Raw genomic sequence first — 22,721 nt, 5'->3', positions numbered from 1 at the left:
CGACCAACAACTTCATTTTCCCCCATGGCCACTTTCGAGAAGAGTCAACAAGATTCGAGAAGGTTCCTGGGAAGGGCAGGTATTTCAAGGCCAAACGATTCTCCAGTTTGATACTAAACGCTAGACCTTGAGCTAGTTTGGTTGGAGGAAAACAAAGGCTGTCTTTCATTGTTTCTCCTTCGAAAGTATCCATTCTTAGTAAATTCTGCCTCTTAGACGCCTTCACAAGAGTAAATTCTGAAGGCGGGAACGAGGAGCAGTCAGGATAAATTTCTCTGGAAAAATTTCCGAAAATAGCTTCATAAACCTTTTCAAGTCTGATAAAAGCTGATGGCCTTTTATATTGTCTTCGTCAGAAATCTCTACAATAGGATTCACAGAAGAATGCGGGATATTATCATTCTCTTCTTCCGATTTTCCGAAGACGGAAGTAGCGACGTCTTTCAAAATATCATCTTGACGCCTGGCGTCCTGGCGTCCAGTGGCGTGTTGGCGTCCATTTTCTTGAAGCTTAATGTCTTGGCGTCCAGCTTCATGACGCCTGACGTCCTGGCGTCTAACTTCTCGACACTTGACGTCCTGGCGTCCAGCTTCTCTACGTCTGACGTCCTGGCGTCCAACTTCTCAACGCTCGACGTCCTGGCGTCCAGCTTCTCACTTTCGCTGTCCCGTCAAACCTAGAGGTTACTTAAGAACTGGCCGCCTGTGCGACATCGGTCAAAAGCTTCCTCCGGTTGACGTACAGCAACCGGTGGACGAAAAAACACTTTAACCTCGCCTTTCCTATGGCGAGGGTGAGCGTCCTGGGAAACGTCAACAGGTACGCTCGAGGGGACGACTGCTTGGTAGCTAAAGCCTCTTGCCTCCCTTCGTCTGTCGACTTTCCTTCTCACAGGGGTTGGTGAGCTTGGAAGAGGTCTAGACTAGGAGCACAACAGGACCGAGCGGTCGCACCTCCACTGCACTTGCACTAACAACATATTAACACTTGTATTCTTTAGATCTATTATTGTCGATCACATATTATCCCTGTCTTCTGAGAGGGATTTTACCTGTTGGGCCAGGGTCTGAATGGCAGCCAACAAATCATTAAGTATTAGGTCCTTACCTGTTTCAGTAGAGGGTTCAGAGACTACCACTACGGGAGAAGGATCAATAGGATAGTTAGCAAGGGGAAAAGAATTAACTATTCCCTGGTTACATCTAGAAGAGTGAGAAACAGTACTCTTGGCTCTTCTGAGCCGGTCTTCCATTCCCGTTCTTCAGACATACTAAGTGGGGATCCAAGGAGACTTTAGCAAGCCGCTTGCATCCCCACACACACATTTTCACACTCGATGAAGTCAGATATGTTATAAGAAAATCCAAAAGCGAACAAGCGAAAGCCAAGCCAAAGTGTACTTCACCAAAATAAGTTGCGAAAAAACACAGACTACGAGCGAAATTCCATCGATGTTACCGACACAGCGGCAGGGAAGATCTGAGGAATAGTTGGAATGGTTCCAGGTACCTGGGTAGAGGGCGCACAGGTGGTTCACCTGACTACCGATCGGCGATTGCCGCGAGTTTTTGAAATTCTGTCGTGACGTCAGGGACTTAAGCTATATATATAACTACCAGGTAAGTTAGATGTTTAAAAATGAATAGTACAGGTAATTCTGTTGACTCACACAAGAAAGTTCATCACTGCCGCTTCCAAGGTGAAGGGCTGGTATTTCCAACCAAGCACATTTACATGTTAGGTGAAGGACTATCAGGATTCACTTTTTCTTCATCTTGTATTTTTATATATTTTATACTATTTTCATTTATACTTTTACTGTACTTTCTCATTTTTCAATTTTTACAACCCAAGAGATAAACACAATCATGTGCCTAACATACGTACATATGCACTAACTCATTAGCTGGGATCGAAGAACTTGCTACAGCTTGGTTTGGTTTGTGTTGTTACACTTATGATTTTTTAAATTATATTTTATGCTTTTCTCATTTATGCTTTTACCGTATTTTCTAATTTTTTATTTTTAAAACCCAAAAGGTAAAATGGAATCATGTGCATAGTATGTATGAACAAACAATCTCAATCTCTGATGTAGGACAACTTGCTACAGCTTGCTTTGTTCGTCTTACGACATTTAGTATTTTTAATAATTATATCTTACATTATTCTCATTTGTATTTTTACTATACTTTCTACTTTTACAATGCAAAAGATAAACAAAATCCTGTAATTATGGTACATACTTATGCACAAACTCATTTGCTGGCATTGGAGAACTTACTACAGCTTTTGTTTCATGTTGTTACGCTCATGATTTTCTTATTTATATTTAATGCTATTCTCATTTATATTTTTACTGAATTTGCACATTTTTTACTACCCAAAAATAAACGCAATCATGCACATAGGGAACGTATGTATGCACACAAGTAGTTCCACCAAACAGTAGTAGCAGGTTGGTGCAATGACCTGCAAAATTTGAAATTGCACTAGCCAAAATTAGTCCCAGATTAGTAATGGAACCAGATTAACAATTTCTGGATTAGTGATGGTTGACCTGTATCATATCTGAGACCAGAAACAATGATGTACCATGAAGTGGTTGGAAGTGTCGGACGACTGGGAGGAAGTGGGTGACTCACTAGAAGATGAGAAACAGTAGGAAGTTACAGTATACAGTTGGATGGAAGAAGGTAGAGGGTATAACATATTGGCTGGTTTGTAATTTGTGAAACATATTCTATGTATTTCATTTTGTATTGCCTTCATTTTTCTTTGTCATATGTACACTCCCCAGTTTTTTATTGATTGTGTGAACCTTTCTCCTTTCAGATATATTGAAGGGAGGGTCTAATCAAATGACAGTTTGGCTTGTAGAGGGAAAGTAAGATGAATGCTACTAGCTTTTTTTGTGTATTTATGGAGTATATTTTGTTACAAATATGGGGGAAAAGGCAGATAACTGCCGTTCGCAAAAAGTTTCCAGTTTAATGTGTCATGGTTGTTGTTTATTAGTATATTGAGCATTCATATTTATATGGTATTGACAAGGTAAGGAGAGTATGGGTAAGGAGTTGCCATTTTACACTTGTAGAGTTTTTTACTTGTGCTTATCCAGATTTTGCCCTTATCCAACAGGACCTTGGCTCTATTAATCTGGATAATCAAGAGATAACTATAACTCTTGATGGACATTGGGCTTTTGTTCTTACCTAAATGTCTTACCATATAAACCATGTACAGTTGGACACAGGTTTGGCTCGTACCCCTCAGTCTGAGAGAAGTGCACCCTTGCACCCCTTACTTTGCTGCGAGTTCCTGTTTGCAGCCCCTCCCACCAACTGTTTTTTTCTAACATTAACATTTTGTTTATAGCACTCGAGAAAGAGAGAGAGGCAGTTAGTTTAATGATTGTTTACAGTTAGTAATGAGGTTGGTATAACCGAAGGTTATCTTAATTTAAATAAATAAGTTAGGACGGAGGAGAAATTCACGAGCGATTGTTTTTTATAACTAACAGCAGAAGGGGCAGCGGGAAAGTTTTTGGATGCCCAGATTTATAATTATTGGATTTATCTATAACATTGGAAATGCATCAATTTATTTATCAGTAAATATTAATTTATCTTTGCTTGGTGTATTTGTGAATGATAGAATCAGTTTATTATTTTTATTTTGGATACTGTTTGAAAGTTTAGTTAGCTATGAGTGTTAAGTTTTTTTTTTTTATTTGCAGAACTGTGATTCTTCCTATCACATCTTCTGGTTGAGTGAAGCTTCTTTTCCCTCTTCTGTTATGAACGCCAATTGCATGCTGACGACCCTACTTAAATAAAAAAAAAAAAAAAAAAACTTAAAATAGACTGTTCTTAGAGGATAGTAATTGATTGTTGAAGACTAGGCCTGGGAAAGAATTTGATCCACTTTTGATGATGATGATAATGACCCCGACTGAGTGAGGTTCTGGGATTTGACTCCTTCGTCAGGTTGACAGGAGTTACCGTTTGCCCACGGAGCGGCGGTTAAAGCGCCCGTCTAGACTCTTCAGTGCAGTGGGGAGGGGGAGGGGGCAGCAACAGTGTCCTATTATTTTCAGGTTTTTTGTTATATTTAGGTTGTGGGTATTTTTCATGTTTTTTGGTTTAGTTTGAAGTTGGTATTGTGGTTTAAATGTTTGTTTAAGGTTTAGTGAATACAGTTTTAAGGATTATGTTTTGTTCAATTGGTATTTCTGTATGAGGGTCCAGTTACCGATAACGTCTGTGTTGTAGTGATTTTTATAAATAAGAAAAATTCAAGCTTGTGGCTTTTTTTTATTCTATTATTTTTTTTTTTTTTGCATCCCGCCATACCTACACTATCTGTTTGGTTACAGGTTTGTTTGATTCAGTGTAAAATCGATGTTGGGAGTATGAATGTAATACCAACGAATATGAAGTAGCTACTGTCGCATATATAATATAAGCATGTTAGGGGTAATTACCTTTGCTTTATGTCTATTACAATTAGAATCATAATTACCTGACCTGTTATCAAATTACAATTACAACTTCAATTACAACATGGGGAACAATTTCTCGTGACCTTGGCTACTGCTAACATAGTAGCGAGTTCCAAGCCATCCATAAAGGGTAGGTTTTTTACTTTCAAAAGGTGATGCAGTTTGCTACTTTACCCTTGGATTATAGCCTAGAATGAGGACCCTTCCAAGCCCTGGCCCCATTCTTTCTCCATTAAGACTTTAACAGATGCCTTGGCTCTGAGGAAGAAGAGAGAGTTCTTTGTCCTGCTGGGGCCATAATGTATATCCTGAGCAGGACCAAAAAGATCAGAGGACCATCCAGTAACCTCTGGTGCTTTGTCAAGAACCCATCTTGCCCTCTGACTAAGAACGCATTGTCCCTCTCCATCAAGAACTTAAATGTCTGAGGCACGCACTCAGATTCAGGACAACATTTTGCCTACTTTTAGTGAAAGCTCTTGACGTCAGGGCAGTCTCTACCTTATCAGCTTTCAGGCACATATGTCCCTCACTTCCATTCTGCAGTCGGCCTACTGGAAGTGCAAACCGATCTTTGCTTCTCACTATTTGAAACAAGTTGAAAGTGTTTGAAAATTGTGGTACCTTGGGGCCATTATCAGTGGCTGGCATGGTCTCGGGGAGGAAGCATGGGAATACCTTTTTCTCTTACTATCTCTTCACCCTGAAGTACGGTGTCAAATTTTCGGGGCTCAGGGGTTCAATGTCGTCAGCTATGTCAAGTTTTCAGCCTAAAGTGTGATGGTCATTGTTTATAAGCATATTCAGTGCTTACGGCTATGTGGTTTGGACAAACTGGGGGAGTAAAGCTGTGGAGTTATCATTTCACATCCATAGCATTTTATCTGACATTATCCGGCAGGCCCTTGGCTCTATTACTGCAGATTATTAAATGATTACTGTATGATGCTTTCCTATTTAAGGAAGTAAGAAGTTGCTCTTTTAAATTGTATGCTAATTTTCAATTTTTAAATTTATTTGTAAAAACTTTCCTGCAGAACTAATATCTGCATGTACCTTTCATGCCTGCGACAAACTTACCAGCACTGAATCCTAAAAATTCAATACAAAACATAAAAATACTGTATATATATATATGCATACACATATAATACATCCACATATCTACAACAATATAAATACATATATATGAGGAACTTAAGCCATAAAACAATAGGCAATGAGCCAGATGGTGTCTATGAAATTAGCCTGCTGTTGCTTGTTCCTGGATGTTTAAAGTTAAAACAAACCGATCGCTCACCAGAGCTGGGGGAGTGACGGAGCACCCTCCAACACAAAACCATTCCTTCTTTAAGTGAATGCATTGACTAGTCTATTAAACAAAAGTGGGGAGGTGGGAGGGTGCCTATTAGTTCTGCAGGTAAGTATTCAAAATTAATTTTAAAATTGAAAATTCATTTGTTTCATCATACTAACCTGTAAAACTAATATTTGCATGTTTCCCAACACTGAAAATTGGATGGCAGGATGCAAGTAATGGCACTAAAAACAGGCTTGTTGTGTAATTATAGCCTTAAGATTTAGATGTATCTTAAAAGTGACTTACCAAAGCTGACAATGCAGGCTTGCGATGTCGCAGAAAAAGAAAACGTGGCCAATTGTCAGTTAGTCATATGTCAGTCAGTCTGCCTAGGGTGGCCTATTACGCCCCAAACCCGGTCAGACAACCACGTTCTCATGGTCCCTCCTCACAGACTCTACAAGCTCAAACCCCGAGTCTTTGAGTTATGGGAAGTGGCAATGACTGATATGTCATGTAAACTGGCATCAGACTTCCAAACACGGACATACAACCTTTTTCTCTCTCCATCAGGTACTGGCAAGTATCAGATCCCCATTCACTAACATCCCAATCATGCAGCTTCTTATGCATTGCACATCAGCATGCAAGTGGGATGATGAGAGAGACTCATTCATACAGCCTTCATGTCTCCCATCTTACATGAGAGCCAAACTCACCTGACAATACATACTTTTATTATTCCAAAGTTAAGTATACCATAGTTTTACTAGACCACTGAGCTGATTAACAGCTCTCCTAGGGCTGGCCCGAAGGATCAGACAGGTACAAGGAACAGGAAGAGAGTGAATGGTTCGGTTAAGACATCACACTGCCAGCAGCAACAATGGGACCAAGCAATCTTACAGAATCTATGCATATTGTACATCTCAGTAATGACTAGCAAATACACTATTTGATCTCCATGTAGCAGCATATAACACTAACGGTATTGAAACATTAGACCAAAATGACTTGGAAGTAGAATAGCCCCTAATACTATGTGGACCTTTGTCCCTATATGAAGAGGGCTTATTCTGCCTATTTGACTGAGCCCCTGATATTACTTCCCTCAGCAAAAAGGACAGCCCATTCTTGGAAAGTGGTCGTGAATTGTTTCTTAATGATACAAACATAGATCTAAGTCTCTGCTCTACTGATTTAACCCTGTCCAAGTAGTACCTCAACGCTTTGACTGGACATAAAAACCCGTCTGGCACTTGACCGCCAACAAAAGCAGCTAATGAATGAATAACGTATTCTCTTGAAAGAGGTTTGGATTCAGTCTCAGTTTTTGCTCTAAATTCTGGCAAATACGAAACTACCAAATCTTCTCCCTTCACTGCCACAACTGGTGAAAGAGCATGAAGCTCACCAAGTCTCTTTGCCGTAGACAATGCCAAAAGGAAAAGAGCCTTCTTTGTCAAAGACCTTAGATCAGCTGATCCAAGAGGCTCATAAGGTGGTGCCAGGAAAGCTGCCAAACCTCATCTAAATCCCGTTAGGGCTGGTGAAGAGATCTCCTAGGGACTTCTATCTCAAATGAACGAAGAAGATCAGAGAGCAGGGGATCCTCAAATACATCCTGATACCAGAATCTAAAACATGCTAATATCACCTTGTAACCCTTAATAGTAGACTGAAAACCTTCTCTTATGTTGTAAATGAAGAAGAAAATCTGCTACCTTTGACAGTAAGGGGACTGATAGTGTGTGTGTGTATTATTTCTACACCAAGTGCAATATACTCTCCACTTATGTTGGTAATTTACATTTGTGGTATTTCGTCTGGCCCTGGAGACTTGCCGGGCCACCTGTGCTGACACGCCCCTTGCTCGAGCAAAAAGCTGGATGGTCTCCAAGCAACTAGATGAAGCACTTGGGGGTTGAGGGGATATTTGTGCCAGTGGGAATGCCTCAAGATGCTCCATCTGACAGGAAGCCTCACAGGTACTTCTGCTGACATTTCCCAGAGATCTATCCACCACTCCTTCAGGGGCCACCAAGGAGCTGTGAGCGTGACCCTGCATCGAGATGACGCTCTTACCTTGTTCAAAACTTGTTGTAGAATGGGAATCGGAGGGTATGCGTAAGGCTTCAGATGCAACCAGTTCTGGAGCATAGCATCCACTCCCACCACCTTAGTATCTTGGTGTGGGCTGAAATAAACTGGGAGGCGATAATTTTGAGCTGTGGCAAAAAGATCCACTGTTGCTGGCCAAAGATGAACCAGGTGGTCTACCACACCTTGTGCTAGTGTCCACTCTGTGCTGACAATCTGATCTGATCTGCTGAGGGCATCAACGACTACGTTCTTGCTCCCCATCACACTGACCTTATGGACTTTGGTCCAACGAAGGATCTCCTGAGCAAGTTGATTTAGAGCCTGCGATTTGGTGCTGCCTTCTTTCCTCAGGTATGATATTGCCACGCAACTGTCTGAGAAGACGGCCACCACACCAGAGCTGCACTGTCGGAGAAAGTGGTGAAGACCTAGCTGGACTGCCTTCAGCTCTCACCAACTGATGGACTTTTGTTGCTCCTCTTTTGTCCATCTCCCTGCCACAAAATATCTTCCTAGTACTGCTCCCCAGCCCTGATCCGAGGCATCACATGACAACATTAGATCTGGGAAATTTGATTTTAGAGAGACTCCTTGAAGGAGATTGTACTGTAATCCACTGCCCACCATTGAAGATTCTCCCATATCTCTAAGTCTCATGGAATTCTGACAGACTGGTCTTCTCCTTGCCATTTTCTGTGAAGTACATGCTGCAGCGCCCAAACCCGACATCTCCCCAAGGGGACTAGTGCTATCAATGACTTCAAATAATACCAACAGACGAAGCCACAGAGATACCGGGGAACTTTCCTGACCCAAAAACTCACCTTGGCAGGTTTGAATTGTATCTATTTGCTTCTGTGTTGGAAAAGCCTTCAAAACTATAGTCTGAATCCTCATTCCTAGATATATAGCTTCCTGCTTCGGAATGAGGTTCGACTTGTCAAGATTGATCGTTAAACCTTACCGAGAACAGAGACTTAGAACTATCTCCTTCGCATGGAGAGCCTCTTTCCGGCTGCTCGCAAGAATCAGCCAGTCGTCCAAGTACCTGAGTATTTGAATGCTTTGAGTGGAGGCCTGACACTGGGGCCATCAACTGAGAAAATACTTGGGGGCTGTGGAGAGGCCAAAGCACATCGCCTGAAACTGCCATACTTTCCTGTCCCAACAAAACCTAAGAAGATGACGAGACTGAGGGTGAATGGGGACCGGCAGAAATGCATCCATGAGATCGATGGAGAAAATCCAATCGTCCTGGCGGATTGCAAGAAGAACTGATCTGGGTGTCTCCATCTTAAAAGAAGTTTAGAGCACATGCTTGCTGAGATGAGAGAGATCTTTAACAGGTCTCCAACCTCCTGTTGCCTTCCTGACAATGAACATGCAGCTGTAGTACCCCCTTTGATGGAAGTGGAGCTGGTTCTACTGCTCCTTTTGTTACTAAGAAATTTATCTCGGCCTCTAGAGCTCTCCCTTTGGTCGAAGTGGGAAAGTAACTGTCGAATCGGATAGGGGTATTCAACAGAGGAGGAATGGACTCCAAGGGAACCATATACCCTTCCTTGAGGTCTTGGATGACCCATTGTTCCACTCCTAAGGATTCCCACTCTCCAGTAGTGTCCTACTGGGGCCCTATTGCTCCCCGAGAAGGAGATAGCCCCTATTTCCCAAAATTTTGCCCCCTACCAGGCAAAGCAGACCACTGCCCACCAGAGGAAGCCGAAGAATTACCCCTACCAATGCCTAATCCTTGAGACTTCCCTCCTCTAAATTTCTTACGAGGGCCACCATATTGGTCCTGCAAAACCTGCTTCGTCTTATCTGGAGCTTGGGGCTTCCGAGAACCAGAAGGCTGGTGAATGACAATAGTAGGCTTATTCTTACTCTGCTTAATTACATGAGAAAGCAATGCCTGATCACACCTCCTCTTGACCTCAAGATTGGAATGATCTAGGGCTTTTTCAAGAACTGCCTCATCAAAAAGACCCCCCTCCCAAGAAAGACGATGCTCCAAGTTTCTTCTTGTTTAGGCCTGAAAGAGTAGGAGGGGCATGTCCTAAATAAAAGTTCCTATATTTTGCCACAAGAAAGAACTAAAGGTTAAACATTTCTGACATAAGTTGTTTCAGGGAGGTATTAAAACTATCCACCAATTGATGGTACAGTGAAAGGTTGTCATGAATAAGACCAGGAATTGAGACAAGGGCATTGTTTGCTGACCAGACCCAAACTAAAAAATTTACAATCTCTGTCATGGTACCCAAGGACCATTCCAACTTTGAACAATCATCCACTGAAATCCCAACCTGAGCCTTGAAAGACTTACCAGCAGCAGATAAAACAGCCATATTCTCGATCAAGGTCTGAACTGAACATGACGAACATGAAACTCTTAAATATTTCTTCCTGGATGTCAAAGTAGACATGGAAATAGCTGGTTTACCCTCCAAATCCTTGGCAATTGCCCTACTATTAGCAATGTCCCCTGTTGTTTCAACAATCTCATGAAGATTCCATTGTGGAAGGGAAGAAGGTGATTCTTCCTCTGGCATTCCCCTAACAAACCTGGATGCCTGATCTGAAGAACCCGTTTGGCCTGAACCAAAAGGCCTCTAGCTTTGGGGAAAAGTTCCATAACAAACTCCTGCATGCCCTTATGCATTCCCACTGAGGCTGTCTCTTCATCCCCAGATCTGCAAGTCTTAATTGGAAAAATTCTCAGTGATCTCTGCAATATTAGGTAAGGTAGGAACTGTGTCCTGATCATCCACTTCTCCGTCAGAAACAATCACCTCCTGAGATTCTTCCACCCCAACTGATGAAGTAGTAGTAACCAAAAGCTGTAAAGACGACTTAACCCCACAGAATCCAAAAATCTGCATAGGCGATAACTCCGCTACAGGTCTAAGAGCTTGATTAGCCGAATCCCTAACGACATCACCTAAATCCTTGATCTGACTATCTACATGATCTCTCTAGTTACCAAGTATAGAGCTCAAATCATCCAAAGATACACCTGATATTGTTCAGCTTACCTCTGAGTCAGACGAAGTAACAGGTTTAACCAAATCATCTACGTTCTTGCACTGATCTGGTAACTCTGAATTGAAATTTGCACATCTGAAGCTGCAAGCTTACCTCTAACCTTACACTTGCTACTACTCCCTAATTTAATGTAAGACATGTACTCCTGATGTTGCAAATCAGAATATTCCTTACACTGATCATAGCTAATCTTGAAGCAGTCATACCCCCCCTACAATTTGAACAGACAAAATGACCACCAAAAACAAGTTTAACACTTAGCCGTTTGCAGCAAGAAGTACAGTGTCTTGTGTTCGTTGAAGCTGATGAATCCAAGCTGCTATGACTGCATAAAACCTCCATAATAATGCAGACAAATGAACTAATAACTAAAAATAAGATTGCCGCCAGTACAACAAAGAGCTGTCAAGAGTCATGTGCACTTGACAGTGACAAAGAAAGGAATGCTTTGGTATTGGAGGGAGCTCCGTCGCTCTCCCAGCTCTGGGGGAGGATCGGTTTGTTTTCACTTTAAACAACTAGGAACAAGTGACAGCAGTCTAATTTCATAGACACCATCTGGCTTGTTGCCTATTGTTTTGGGGCTAAGTTTTTCATATATATATACTTATTGGTGTAGATATGTGGATGTATTATATGTGTATGCATATATATGCAGTATTTTTATGTTTGTATTGAATGTTTAGGATTCAATGTTGGTAAGTTTGTCGCAGGCATGAAAGGTACATGCAAATATTAGTTCTGCAGGTTAGTATGAAACAAATATGCCTAGCAGTCTCATTAAATTTTTCAAAATAATAGTATTTTTTTTTATACAGTTGTACTATATATACATACAGTATATCCCATTATATTGGTGAGCAGTATTAATGTGCACTGTTGTACACAACAATAATGTTTGTGACTGTAATGGGGTTCTAAGTTCTGGATGCTCAGACCTCCTGTACATAGAGGTAAACTGGAGAAATTTTGAAGCACTGAACTCTGCATCCTGAGCATCTGAATTCCTTGCTTAACTTGTGGCCTCCCTAGAACCATATACCCACAAATACATGGGACCTAATGGAATTACTTAATATACTGACCTGCGGTGGAGTGTTGGGTGGTCCCTCCTGTGGGTCCTGGTTTGCTATCATTGCGATGGTCATAGCGCTGTTGAGTGGCACTGGTGCCCAGATGCCACAATCCTAACCATACATCAACTCTAGACTGTGAAATAAAGGGAATCAATATTAGAAAACAAGTATATATATATATATATATATATATATATATATATATATATATATATATATATATATATATATATATATATATATATATATAAAAACAAATTTTAAGGTAATTTGTATTTTTCCTAATATACAAACCTGAAGGTCTTTACATAGGATTTAACTTGCAAATGCAAGCTGGAACAGACATTTGACTTTCAAAGCAGGTCATACTGGGGGAAAGTGCAAAAGTTTCTTGAAAGTATCACCCTGAAAAAGCTGTAGCAAATTATGTTATATATCTACTGAAGGACAATGCCATCTCTCACTTTAGGGACATTAGGGACATTTTACAATACAGGCAAAAACAAACCATCATTGTTTAGGTTTTGAGTGAGAACGATACACACCAAGTCTCAAGAAGAAAGCAACTGAACAAGACAGAAGAGAAAAACAACCCCAAAGCACAGTTGCCAGCTATTTTTATGGAAGCATTAACATTTCTCCTCTTCACCTTCCACATAGACCATCAACTATCCAATTTACAGTTAAAGTGAGAACAAACTTGCATTAGTTTTTATATATATTTTTTGTTTAATTTCTGCATGCTAGCCATGTCAAATTAAGAGTTAAAATGCTTTTATCTGTAGCAGTTTTGGAGGTCTAGCAAGGATTGCTCCATTCCTTTTATTTCTTAAGGGTAAAATTTAATTGATTTAAGGACAGTATGGTTAAAGGTCAGCCTTGCAGAGCTGATTAATTTCATTAACCAAGGTCTGACAGTATATCAAATTTTCATATAAAGCAATGAACCCTGTAACTGGGCGTAAAAGGATACAAACTGATTTACATGTGCAACTTTAAAAGAGGAATTAGGAGTAATGGTCAATGCCTTCTGGGCCAAATTTTCAAATTACATTAATCACTTTCTGACTCAGAGCTGCGAACCTGTGAAATCAAGAAGACCCTACAAATACTTTTCCTTATACAGACACAAATCACCAACAACCCATGTGCCAAATCTATTTAAAGGGATTTGTCTATGCCTTGAGACATCTTAGAAAGTATTCTTTTTTGATAAGTACAGTAAATAATTTCAAGGTGATTACTGGTTTGTAATGGAAAAGGCCAAAGAAATTTTCACGTTTCTACATATTTTTAAAACTTTTTAAGGTCAAGACAACTGCCTACAATCTAGGGTGATTTTGCATTAGAGATTAATGCCAAGCTAAAAATTTCCTCTGATTACACTCATTTTAAATTTCAAAATGTCAAGAGAATTACAAGAAAAAATAAATTTTTTTGATAAAATAAAGTTTTATATATATTTACCAAGTAATTACATAGCTATGAGCTTCCTACCTATGGCAGCCTAAAAATTCTAAATTTGCAGTAGTGGCAGTGCTTGTTCCAGTGTAGGTACATGCCCCGCCAACTATCGGGGACTTTGAGGAACAACTAGGCAGAATGCTTCAATTTGTTTGCGCCCTTATGTCCAAGAGAGGGGAGGAGGCCAGGGTCCGATCATGTAGTTACTTGGTAAGTATATATAAAACTTTATTTTATTATAATGTCATTTTTATATTAGTGACTTACCAAGTAATTACATAGTTTATTCTACATTGGAAGGAGGTGGGATCTTTGGACATACTCTATACCAAAACATTAAATAAGATAGTGAATCTGACATAGAAAGTTGCCAGCATTGATACAATACTTATTGTTCCTTACCTGGCAAGGGAGCGCTGCAGACAGGTACTGCCTCTGGTCGGCGCTCCTTGTCTTGCAACGAGCGTGGCTGTGTAGCCCAGGGTTGCTCCTGCATGAGTGGAAACTGTAGCGAGGGAGTACACCTGTGGCTCGCAAAGTTACAAAAGATGCCCTTACCCTGGGCGTAAACCAGAATAGGACCACAACACTAATGCCTACACCGTATTTAAAAACCATCACCCACACTGATAAAAAGCTGGTGAGCACTCCAGATACAGTGTGTCCCCAGGCTTCCCCAAACTCGACAACTTAATTCAAGGCGAAGAAAGCAGAGGGACAGAAAATTCCCTATGCTTCCTCTCCCAACACCATGCCAGCCACAGATAAAGGTCCTAACGTGCTGCAATTTGCGAAAATGATCTCTACGTCTTTGAGATAGTGCATAGCAAACACGGACTTGCACCTCCAGAGGGTAGATTGCAGGACACTCCAAAGAGACATGTTATGTCTGAAAGCAAGAGAGGTTGCAATAGCTCTAATTTCATGGGGTTTTACTTTAAAAGCCTGTAAAGCTTCTTCTTGAATTTGGGAATGAGATTTGGTAATCAGATTTCTCAAAAAAAATAAAAGAGCATTCTTGGAGAGAGGATGGGAAGGATTTTTGACCAAACACCAGAGGATGTTCGAAGGTCCCGATTTTTTCAGCCCTCTGAGGGTAGTATCACAGGGCTCTTATTGGACATAGAAGTCTCTCCTCTTCCTCTGGTCCAAGAATGTCCATAAAATTCTTGATAGAGAGAGAACAGCAAGGAATCAAAGCGAAAGGGAGCAAACTGCATCCCTCTTCGAAATTCCAATTTTCTTGTCAATCAATTGGATTTCACTAACATTCTTGGCCATAGCCAATGCTACCAAGAAGAGAGTTTTCTTGGTTAGGTCCTTCTGAGAGGCAGAGTGAAGAGGTTCGTGAGGGGGGGGCCAGAAATCCATTTCAGGACGACATCTAGATTCCAAGATACTACATTCGATTTTGGTTGCTTGATGGAATCGAAAATATTTAATGAAGTTGGATAGGTCCTGATTAGAGGACAGATCCAATCCTCTATGTTTAATAACAGAACTAAGCATAGATCTGTATCCTTTGATAGTCAAGGTAGACAGCTTCTTGGATTTCTTCAGATATACCACAGTAAACCCCCCGTATTCAGGGGGGATGCGTACTGCAGCCGCCCCCCCCCCAATAGCTAAAATCCACAATTACTTAAAACCCCTCTAAAAACACTTAGAACTACCTCTTTTGATAGTTTAAACACAAGAAAAACACTCTAAAAATGCTTATAAACAAGTATTTTAATAGTTTTATCACAAAAAGTGCATTTAGACATGAAAATATGAAAATACAGTAACCAGTGAATATTTCTCAGTGAAAAATACCGCAAATGGGTGAATTTTCCACAAATAATGGGTAGGTACATTCCACAGAGAAATCCGCGAATACGTTGAGTCCGTGAATCTTGAGAACGCGAATACGGGGGTTCACTGTATTCACAGGGATGTGTTCCAGACCCCATCCCCGTGAATAGCTAAAATCTGCGAATACTCAGAACCCCTCGCCCCTCTAAAAATGCTTATAACTGCTTATCTTGAAAGTTCAAATACCAAATGGATACTTAAAGTATCCTACATCAAATATACAGCAAACCCCCCGTACTAGAGGGGATGCATACCGCAACCCCCCCCACCAAAGGCTAAAATCTGTGAATACTTAAAAACTCCTCTAAAAACAATTAGAACTGCCTATTTTGATAGTTTAAACACAAAAATGACCCTCTAAAAATGCTTGTACCCGAGTATTTTAATAGTTTTATCACAAAAAGTGCATTTAGTCATGAAAATATGAAAATATAATAATTAGCGAATATTTCTCAGTGAAAAATACCGCGAATGGGCGAATTTTCCCCAAATAATGGGTAGATGCATTCCACAGCGAAATCTGCGAATACGTGAGTGCGCAAATACGTGGGGTTTACTGTACCTTAAATTATTATCCTATTACTGTAATAATCTTTGAAATTTATTATTACAGTACTATCACTTCAAAGCCATACATACGTAAGTACTTGAAACCTTTCCAGCCAAATCAGGAAGAGGCAGAGTTACCACTACAACAAATTCAGCAGCCTTGGGCAGAGAGAGAGAGAGAGAGAGAGAGAGAGAGAGAGAGAGAGAGAGAGAGAGAGAGAGAGAGAGAGAGAGAGAGAGAGAGAGAGAATGCTAATCCATTTCTCTTTACAAAATTTACCTTTTCCTGAGAGAGAGAGAGAGAGAGAGAGAGAGAGAGAGAGAGAGAGAGAGAGAGAGAGAGAGAGAGAGAGAGTGAACTAAGTATCTATTTATCTAACTATTTCTCACATTCCACCTTTGGAGAGAGAGAGAGAGAGAGAGAGAGAGAGAGAGAGAGAGAGAGAGAGAGAGAGAGAGAGAGAGAAAAAAAAAAGAGAAATTGATTTGATCATGTTGTGGCAACATCTAGGGTAATTTGACATTTGACAGGTTCACCCTCCCCCGTGAGCTCCAAGACTAAGGCAAAAAGATTGGGGTGGAATTTGTTTAAATTTTTTCATTTACTTACTATAGAAATGCATAAATGTTATAATTACAGTATATTACTATTATTATTATTATTATTATCATCTTGTATCTTATTAATACTGAAAATTAGTACTAATTATTAGGAAAATTATTTATTTACCATACAAAACAGAGAGAGAGAGAGAGAGAGAGAGAGAGAGAGAGAGAGAGAGAGAGAGAGAGAGAGAGAGAGAGAGAGAGAGAGAGAGAGAGAGAGAGAGAGAGACATTACATATTATTTCATCTTATTACATATTTCATCTTACATTATTATTATTATTATTATTATTATTATTATTATTATTATTATATTACTTAACTTAATCTTAATATCTGAAAATTAGTAAATCATTATTCTATCATAAAAAATGTATTGTCATGAAAATAGCATCAAAATACAATAATTAGTGAATATTTGACAAAAAAGTCAGTGAATTGCTGAATTTTACGCGAATAATTTATAGATATGTTCCACAAAAAAAACCACAAATCATTGAGTCCGCAAATCGTGAGAACACGAATACAGGGGTTTACTTAATAAGAAATCAGCTACTTGACTGACAGAGGTCTCAGAAGAAGAGACGTTATGGCATCTGCACCATCCCCTGAAGACTGCCCACTTTGACTGGTAGAGCTTGTTAGGAGGGCATCTGCATTTCGCAATAGCTTATGCTGCTCACTTCGAAAACCGTTTCGATCTGACGAGACGCTCGACAGTCTGTAGCCTGTCAGGGCCAGAGCAGACAATCCTTGATGGAATCTGAGGGAGTGGGACTGTTTGAGCAGGAGCCTCTGGAAGTCTACTAGCAGTCGTATCAAGTCCGGAAACCATTCTTTCCTCGGCCAAAAGGGGGCGACTAGTCATCAAGACATTTTGGTAAGACATTAATTTGTTTATTACTTCTCTTATCATGCTAAAGGGAGGGAAGGCATAGACATTGAGTCCTGTCCAGTCTAGGAGCACCACATCAGTCTTGCAAGCTTGAGGATCTGGGGTTGGGGAACAGAAGCAGGGAAGTTTGTGGTTTTGTGAAGTTGCAAACAGGTCTGTGGATGGTGTGCCCCACAACCTCCATAGGTTGTTGCAAACCAAAGGATCCAGTATCCACTCCGTTGGCAGGACTTGTTTGTCACAACTCAGACTGTCTACCAGAACGTTCATCTTCTCTTGGATGAATCGAGTCAATAACGATAACTGATTCTGATCTGCCCAGTGCAGAAGTTCCTTCACAACCTCATAAAGAAAGAATGAGTGGGTGGTGGCCCCCCTTCCCTTTCTGATGTACGAAAGTGCTGTCATATTGTCTAGGTGTGTTGTTACTGTCTTCCCGCACCAGGGTAGAGAGTGACTGGAGACCTCGATGAATGGCCCCTAGTTCCTTTATGTTGATATGCGAACTTTTCAGAACTTCCAACCATGTTCCCGACACTTCTTGATTCCCAAGATGAGCTCCCCAACCTATATCTGACACGTCGGAGTAAGTCTAGGTCTGGGCTCGCTGGAAGGAGAGACTTCCCATTGAGAAGTCTGTCTTTGTGTGACCACCACTGAAGGCCTCGTTTGATTTCCGCTGTGATTGAAAAAACGAAGGAGTCTGCTGGCATTTTCTTGCTCCAGTTTGCTCTCAGAATTGGAGAGGTCTCGTGTGATGGCTGCCCAATTTTACAAATTTCTCGACTGAGGCTAGCGTTCCTAAGAGGCTCATCCATTGAGCTGCTGAGCATGACTGAAGAGAAAGGAACTCTGACAGACTGAACACAGGAGGCGACTCTTCTGGGGGAGAGAAAAGCCCGAAAAGTCCGAGTCCAGTCATTCCCAAATAGAGAATTCGTTGAGTTGGAGTCGTTTGCGACTTCTAAATGTCTATCAGAATGCTTAATTCCTCCATTAGGCAGAGAGTCTTCATTAAGCCTTAAGGGACGGCATAATTTATCAATGCTGCACCCCATACTGGGGAAACTTTGAGGTCCGCAAAATAAAAAAAAATTGCATCAATGGAAAGAGAATGACACGTACATTCACCCTGTATAAATAAAAAAAATTCTAAAAAATTTTCCCTACCTTCCACGAGAAGTTGAAAATGACTATTTACAACCCCTTGTGGGGCCCTCACTTACGAGACAATTGTAAATTTTCCCAATTTATATATGTTTTTTCTAATAAATAAATTCATTGCATTTTGTAAAATTATTATTACTGCTCACACAATATCAAAACAGATAAGAAATAAAAGCAGTAACAAATTTTTGGCATATTTGTTGTATTCACGTAAATTTAAGAGATGGAAGATTCAGTGACTTTTTTTTTACTTTTACATGCTTTTTCTAATATTTCTTTGCAATTTTCTTTGTAAAATTATATTTACAACCGACATACTATCGTAAAAGACAAAATCAAAAAACAATAGCAACCCCTTTGTATATTTACAAGCAAATTTACAAAAAGACTCATGTGAGAAAGAGAGACGCAGTACTTTCCCCGTTGAAGTCACAAGCATTACTGATACTGGCCTACCTCTCATGTCTGTATAAAAGTTGCCATTAGTGAATTTATAGCATATAGAAGTATTGGCACCTTCGTTTCGAACCATTATTACCATAACAGTGGTGCGTAATTCTGCTTCACACTGAAGAGCAATCCGTTCACCTCCCCAAACCTGTTTTACTTCACACTGAGGCTCAATCCGTCCACTAAGGGTTAAGTCCTCTGATCATTTCTCTCTTGACAGAGACCTGAGAAGCCAGTTGTCCAGGTAACAGGAGATATTTATTCCAAGAAGGTGAAGCCACTTGGAGAGAGGAGCAAGGAAGCGAGTCAACACTCGTGGGGCAGTGGACAGGTTGAAGCAAAGGGCCCAAAACTGGAGAACTTTTCCATGAAATATGAATCGTAGAAACTTTCTGGAGCCCCGATGTGTTGGAACGTGAAACTTCATAAGCATCTTGTATGTCCAGTGTGACCATCCAGTCCTCCTGTTGGATGGCCGATATGACTGACTGATTCGTTTCCATATGAAATTTTGTTTTTACAACGAACTGATTTAGAGCACATGTCCAGGACGGGCCTCCAGCCCCCCGATGTTTTGGGAACCATGAAGTCTGCTGTAAAACCCTTCCGACTCTTGATCTTTGACCAACTCCACTGGCCCCTTGTGCAGAAGGGATTCTACTTCTCGCGAAAGGGCAACAAATTTCTCAGAGTCGACCAAGTACGCTGGTAATACAATTGGCGATTTGGCCTAAGGAGGATTCTCCTCGAAAGGAATGGCATAACCTTCTTTCAATACCCTGACCACCCAAGGATCCACACCTCTTTGACTCCATTCTCTCCAAAAGAGGCGCAGTCTGGCTCCTACCAGAGCGCAAAGGACTAGAACTTCACTTTTTGGTTGCTGGCTTGAAGGACAACTTCTTAACCGATCTTGCGGGAGGTCGCAGATTCCAGTGAGGTCTGGGTTGGGTCTTCTGTCTTCCCCCACGAAATGGCTGGGATTGGAGGGGAGAGAACGACTTTGTAGTCAAGGCCGGCGAGTCTCTGGGATGTTTGGTAGATTGTGCCAGAAGATCATTTGTAGACTTCTTCTGAAGTGATGACAAGACCTCTTGCACTAAGTCTTGAGGGAACAAATAGCTTTATTTATAGGAGAGAACAACAGAGTCGATTTTTGAGTACTGGTCACCCCCCCTGGTGACAAACACCATAATCCTCTCTTTTCCAGTACACACATTGAAAAGAGAGAGGCTAGTTCTGCTGAACTGTCTCTTGCTGCTTTATCTGCACACAACAGTAATCCCAACCAGTCTGTCACGAAATCCTCCGCTGGTGAAGGACAATCCTTGATTTTCTTGGCCAATGCGCTAATAGTCCAGTCGAGGAAACTATTCACCTCTAAAATCTTAAATAAGTTCCTGGTCAGATGGTCTAGTTTAGGGGAGGTGAATGTTGCTTTTGCCGTGGAAAAGGCCGACCGATGTGTTGCATCTACTAGGCCAGAGAATGCCCTCTGGGAGGAGGCAGAGGCTTCCAGAGAAGGAGCTTCTCCAGTTTCATAAAAACTTGACCAACTTGCAGGGCAGAAAAGCAAAAGTTGCTTTTCCATGATCCCCCTTCGAGGCCAGCCAGACGTCTATTTCTTGAAGCACCTTTTTTGCCGATGAAGAGAGCACTAATTTCAGCAGGTTTGCATGGTCTGAGGGAAGTTTCCTCATCAGGAAAGTCAAAGCAGGAGATACCGGAGCAGCAGGAATGAAGAAGTCCGGAAAACTGTCCTAAAAATATCTTAAGGCAGAGTAGGAGACGAAGGGGAAGAATCCTGTCCTTCATCGTCGGAAGAAACTGGCGACAGCTGGGTTCTTTTTCAAGAATATTAGGTCATCTAACAGCCATTTAATAGGAACAATCGACGCGTCCTATTGAGTCGAAGAATGCACCTGAGGAGCGACTGGCACTGAGTCAGCGCACTGTGTCGACTGATGCCCAGGTGTAGTGCCAAGCGGCGATCAGTCGAATGAGAATGCCTAATAGGAGCCATCGTAGCACCTTTGGGGAACAAAGGACGTTCCGGGGAAAGATGGGATCTTGACGGAGGAGGAGGTTGACTAATAGGTTCTTCCAAATGTTTAGTAGTCAAGACTGGGCGATCAAAATAAGAGATGGACTCAGGACTGTTCCAGACTGATGGAGTTGGACGAGCAGATGATGTAGAGGGAGGCAGTGCGAAACTGCAGGAGGGCTGAGGGCTAACACTACCCTCCTTGTATTTCTTGACAGGTGGAGGGGAGCTGTTTGCCACAGCAGAATGTCTAATTATTCTGGCCTCTCTTGGACCTCCACTATGTCTCCTCCCCAGTATGGGGGAGTGGGACAGGGACCTTCGTCTAGGAGCACCAGTGGGACGGGCAGCCACCTGTGTTTGCTGAAAACTTAAACTTTTTATCAAACTTTGATTTGAGGCTGGCAGTGGTGTCACGATTGGGAGCATGGGAACCTGGAACAGGAGTACATGGAATAAGAGTAGAGGGGCTAAGAATATGAGACGATATAGGAATTTCAGGTGAAGAGACAGAAATATCTTCCAGATCTGCTACTTCTAATGGATCTAAGCTGGCTTTATTTTCAACCCTAACAGCCGCCTTTCTCTTCCTGTCTTTATCCATTTTATCTTGATGAGACCTAAAAACTTTCCATTGTTTCTCGTTCAAATCTCTACATTCTAAACAAGTACAGTAGTTTCCCCATCACAATTTGCCCTTTACATTTTACACACTTTGTGTGAGAGTCATAGGAAGACTTCACTAACCTAGTCTTGCATCCTTCAATGCAAAGTCTAACACTCGAAGAGCTAGACTCAGGCATTTTAAGTTTAATTAAATAAGTCAATCAAGGATAACTAATCTTCGTGCGCTAGTACAAAAACAGAGTACTTCACTACTTGGGAACCAGAAGAAAACGAATTAAAGCTTTCTGCCTAGTTGTTCCTCACAGTCCCCGATAGTGGGCAGGGCATGTACCTACAACAAAACAAACACTAGCGCTACCGCGAATTTTGAAAACAAGCACTAGTGCTACCAGAAATTTTGAATTTTTAGGCTCCTAAGGTAGGAAGCTCATAGCTATGTAATTACTTGGTAAGTCACTTATATTAAAACATTTATATAAAGTTTTATATATACTTACCCAGTAATTACATTGATGTAGAAACTACAGCAATGTAATTACTGGGTAAGTTACATATATAAAAATGTCTAATAATGATTTCCAAAGACAAATCATCTACATCTTTCCAACCGTTATCCCTACGTTAAGGGGTCAGTCCTGACGCGCCTTCTTAGAACATCAGGCATGGTTCCTTGTTTGGCAAAAGGGTTTTTATGACCGCATGCCCTTGCTATCATCAACCACAGTTATTGGCTGTGGGCCTCGCCTTTGACTAAAAAGTCCACCTGCAAGGCAGCAGCTCCCACAGTTATTGGCAGTGGACCTAGCCTTTTACTAAAAAAGCAGCAGTTTCCACAGTTATTGGCGCTGGGCCTAGCCTTTTACTAAAAAGTAAGACTGCAAGGCAGCAGCAGCTGTCCTTTTAGTCGCCTTTTACGACATGCAGGACCTACGGTGGTAGTATTCTTACACCCCTACCACAATGTGTGTAGACAAATCTACTACTTTCCCTCAATTCTATGTTCTTATATAATGTACAGGATTTAGGCCTAGCTATA

General features: G+C 41.1%; 1 protein-coding gene across 1 annotated transcript in view; it reads right to left on the bottom strand.

Annotated features, from left to right (window-relative positions):
• LOC136833478 (ubiquitin carboxyl-terminal hydrolase 9X-like) overlaps nt 1-22,721 on the bottom strand; it is a 525,953-nt gene that overhangs the window by 478,319 nt on the left and 24,913 nt on the right. Inside the window, 1 exon segment of the mRNA XM_067095694.1 lies at nt 12,039-12,162. Coding sequence (XP_066951795.1) covers nt 12,039-12,101 — 63 coding nt within the window. The 5' untranslated portion in view covers nt 12,102-12,162.

This window comes from Macrobrachium rosenbergii, chromosome 51 (assembly GCF_040412425.1).
Source record: "Macrobrachium rosenbergii isolate ZJJX-2024 chromosome 51, ASM4041242v1, whole genome shotgun sequence".
In the NCBI taxonomy this organism is placed as follows: Eukaryota; Metazoa; Arthropoda; class Malacostraca; order Decapoda; family Palaemonidae; genus Macrobrachium; species Macrobrachium rosenbergii.
The sequence above is the reverse complement of the archived record's forward strand: the minus strand, read 5'-3'. Positions and strand labels throughout refer to the sequence as shown.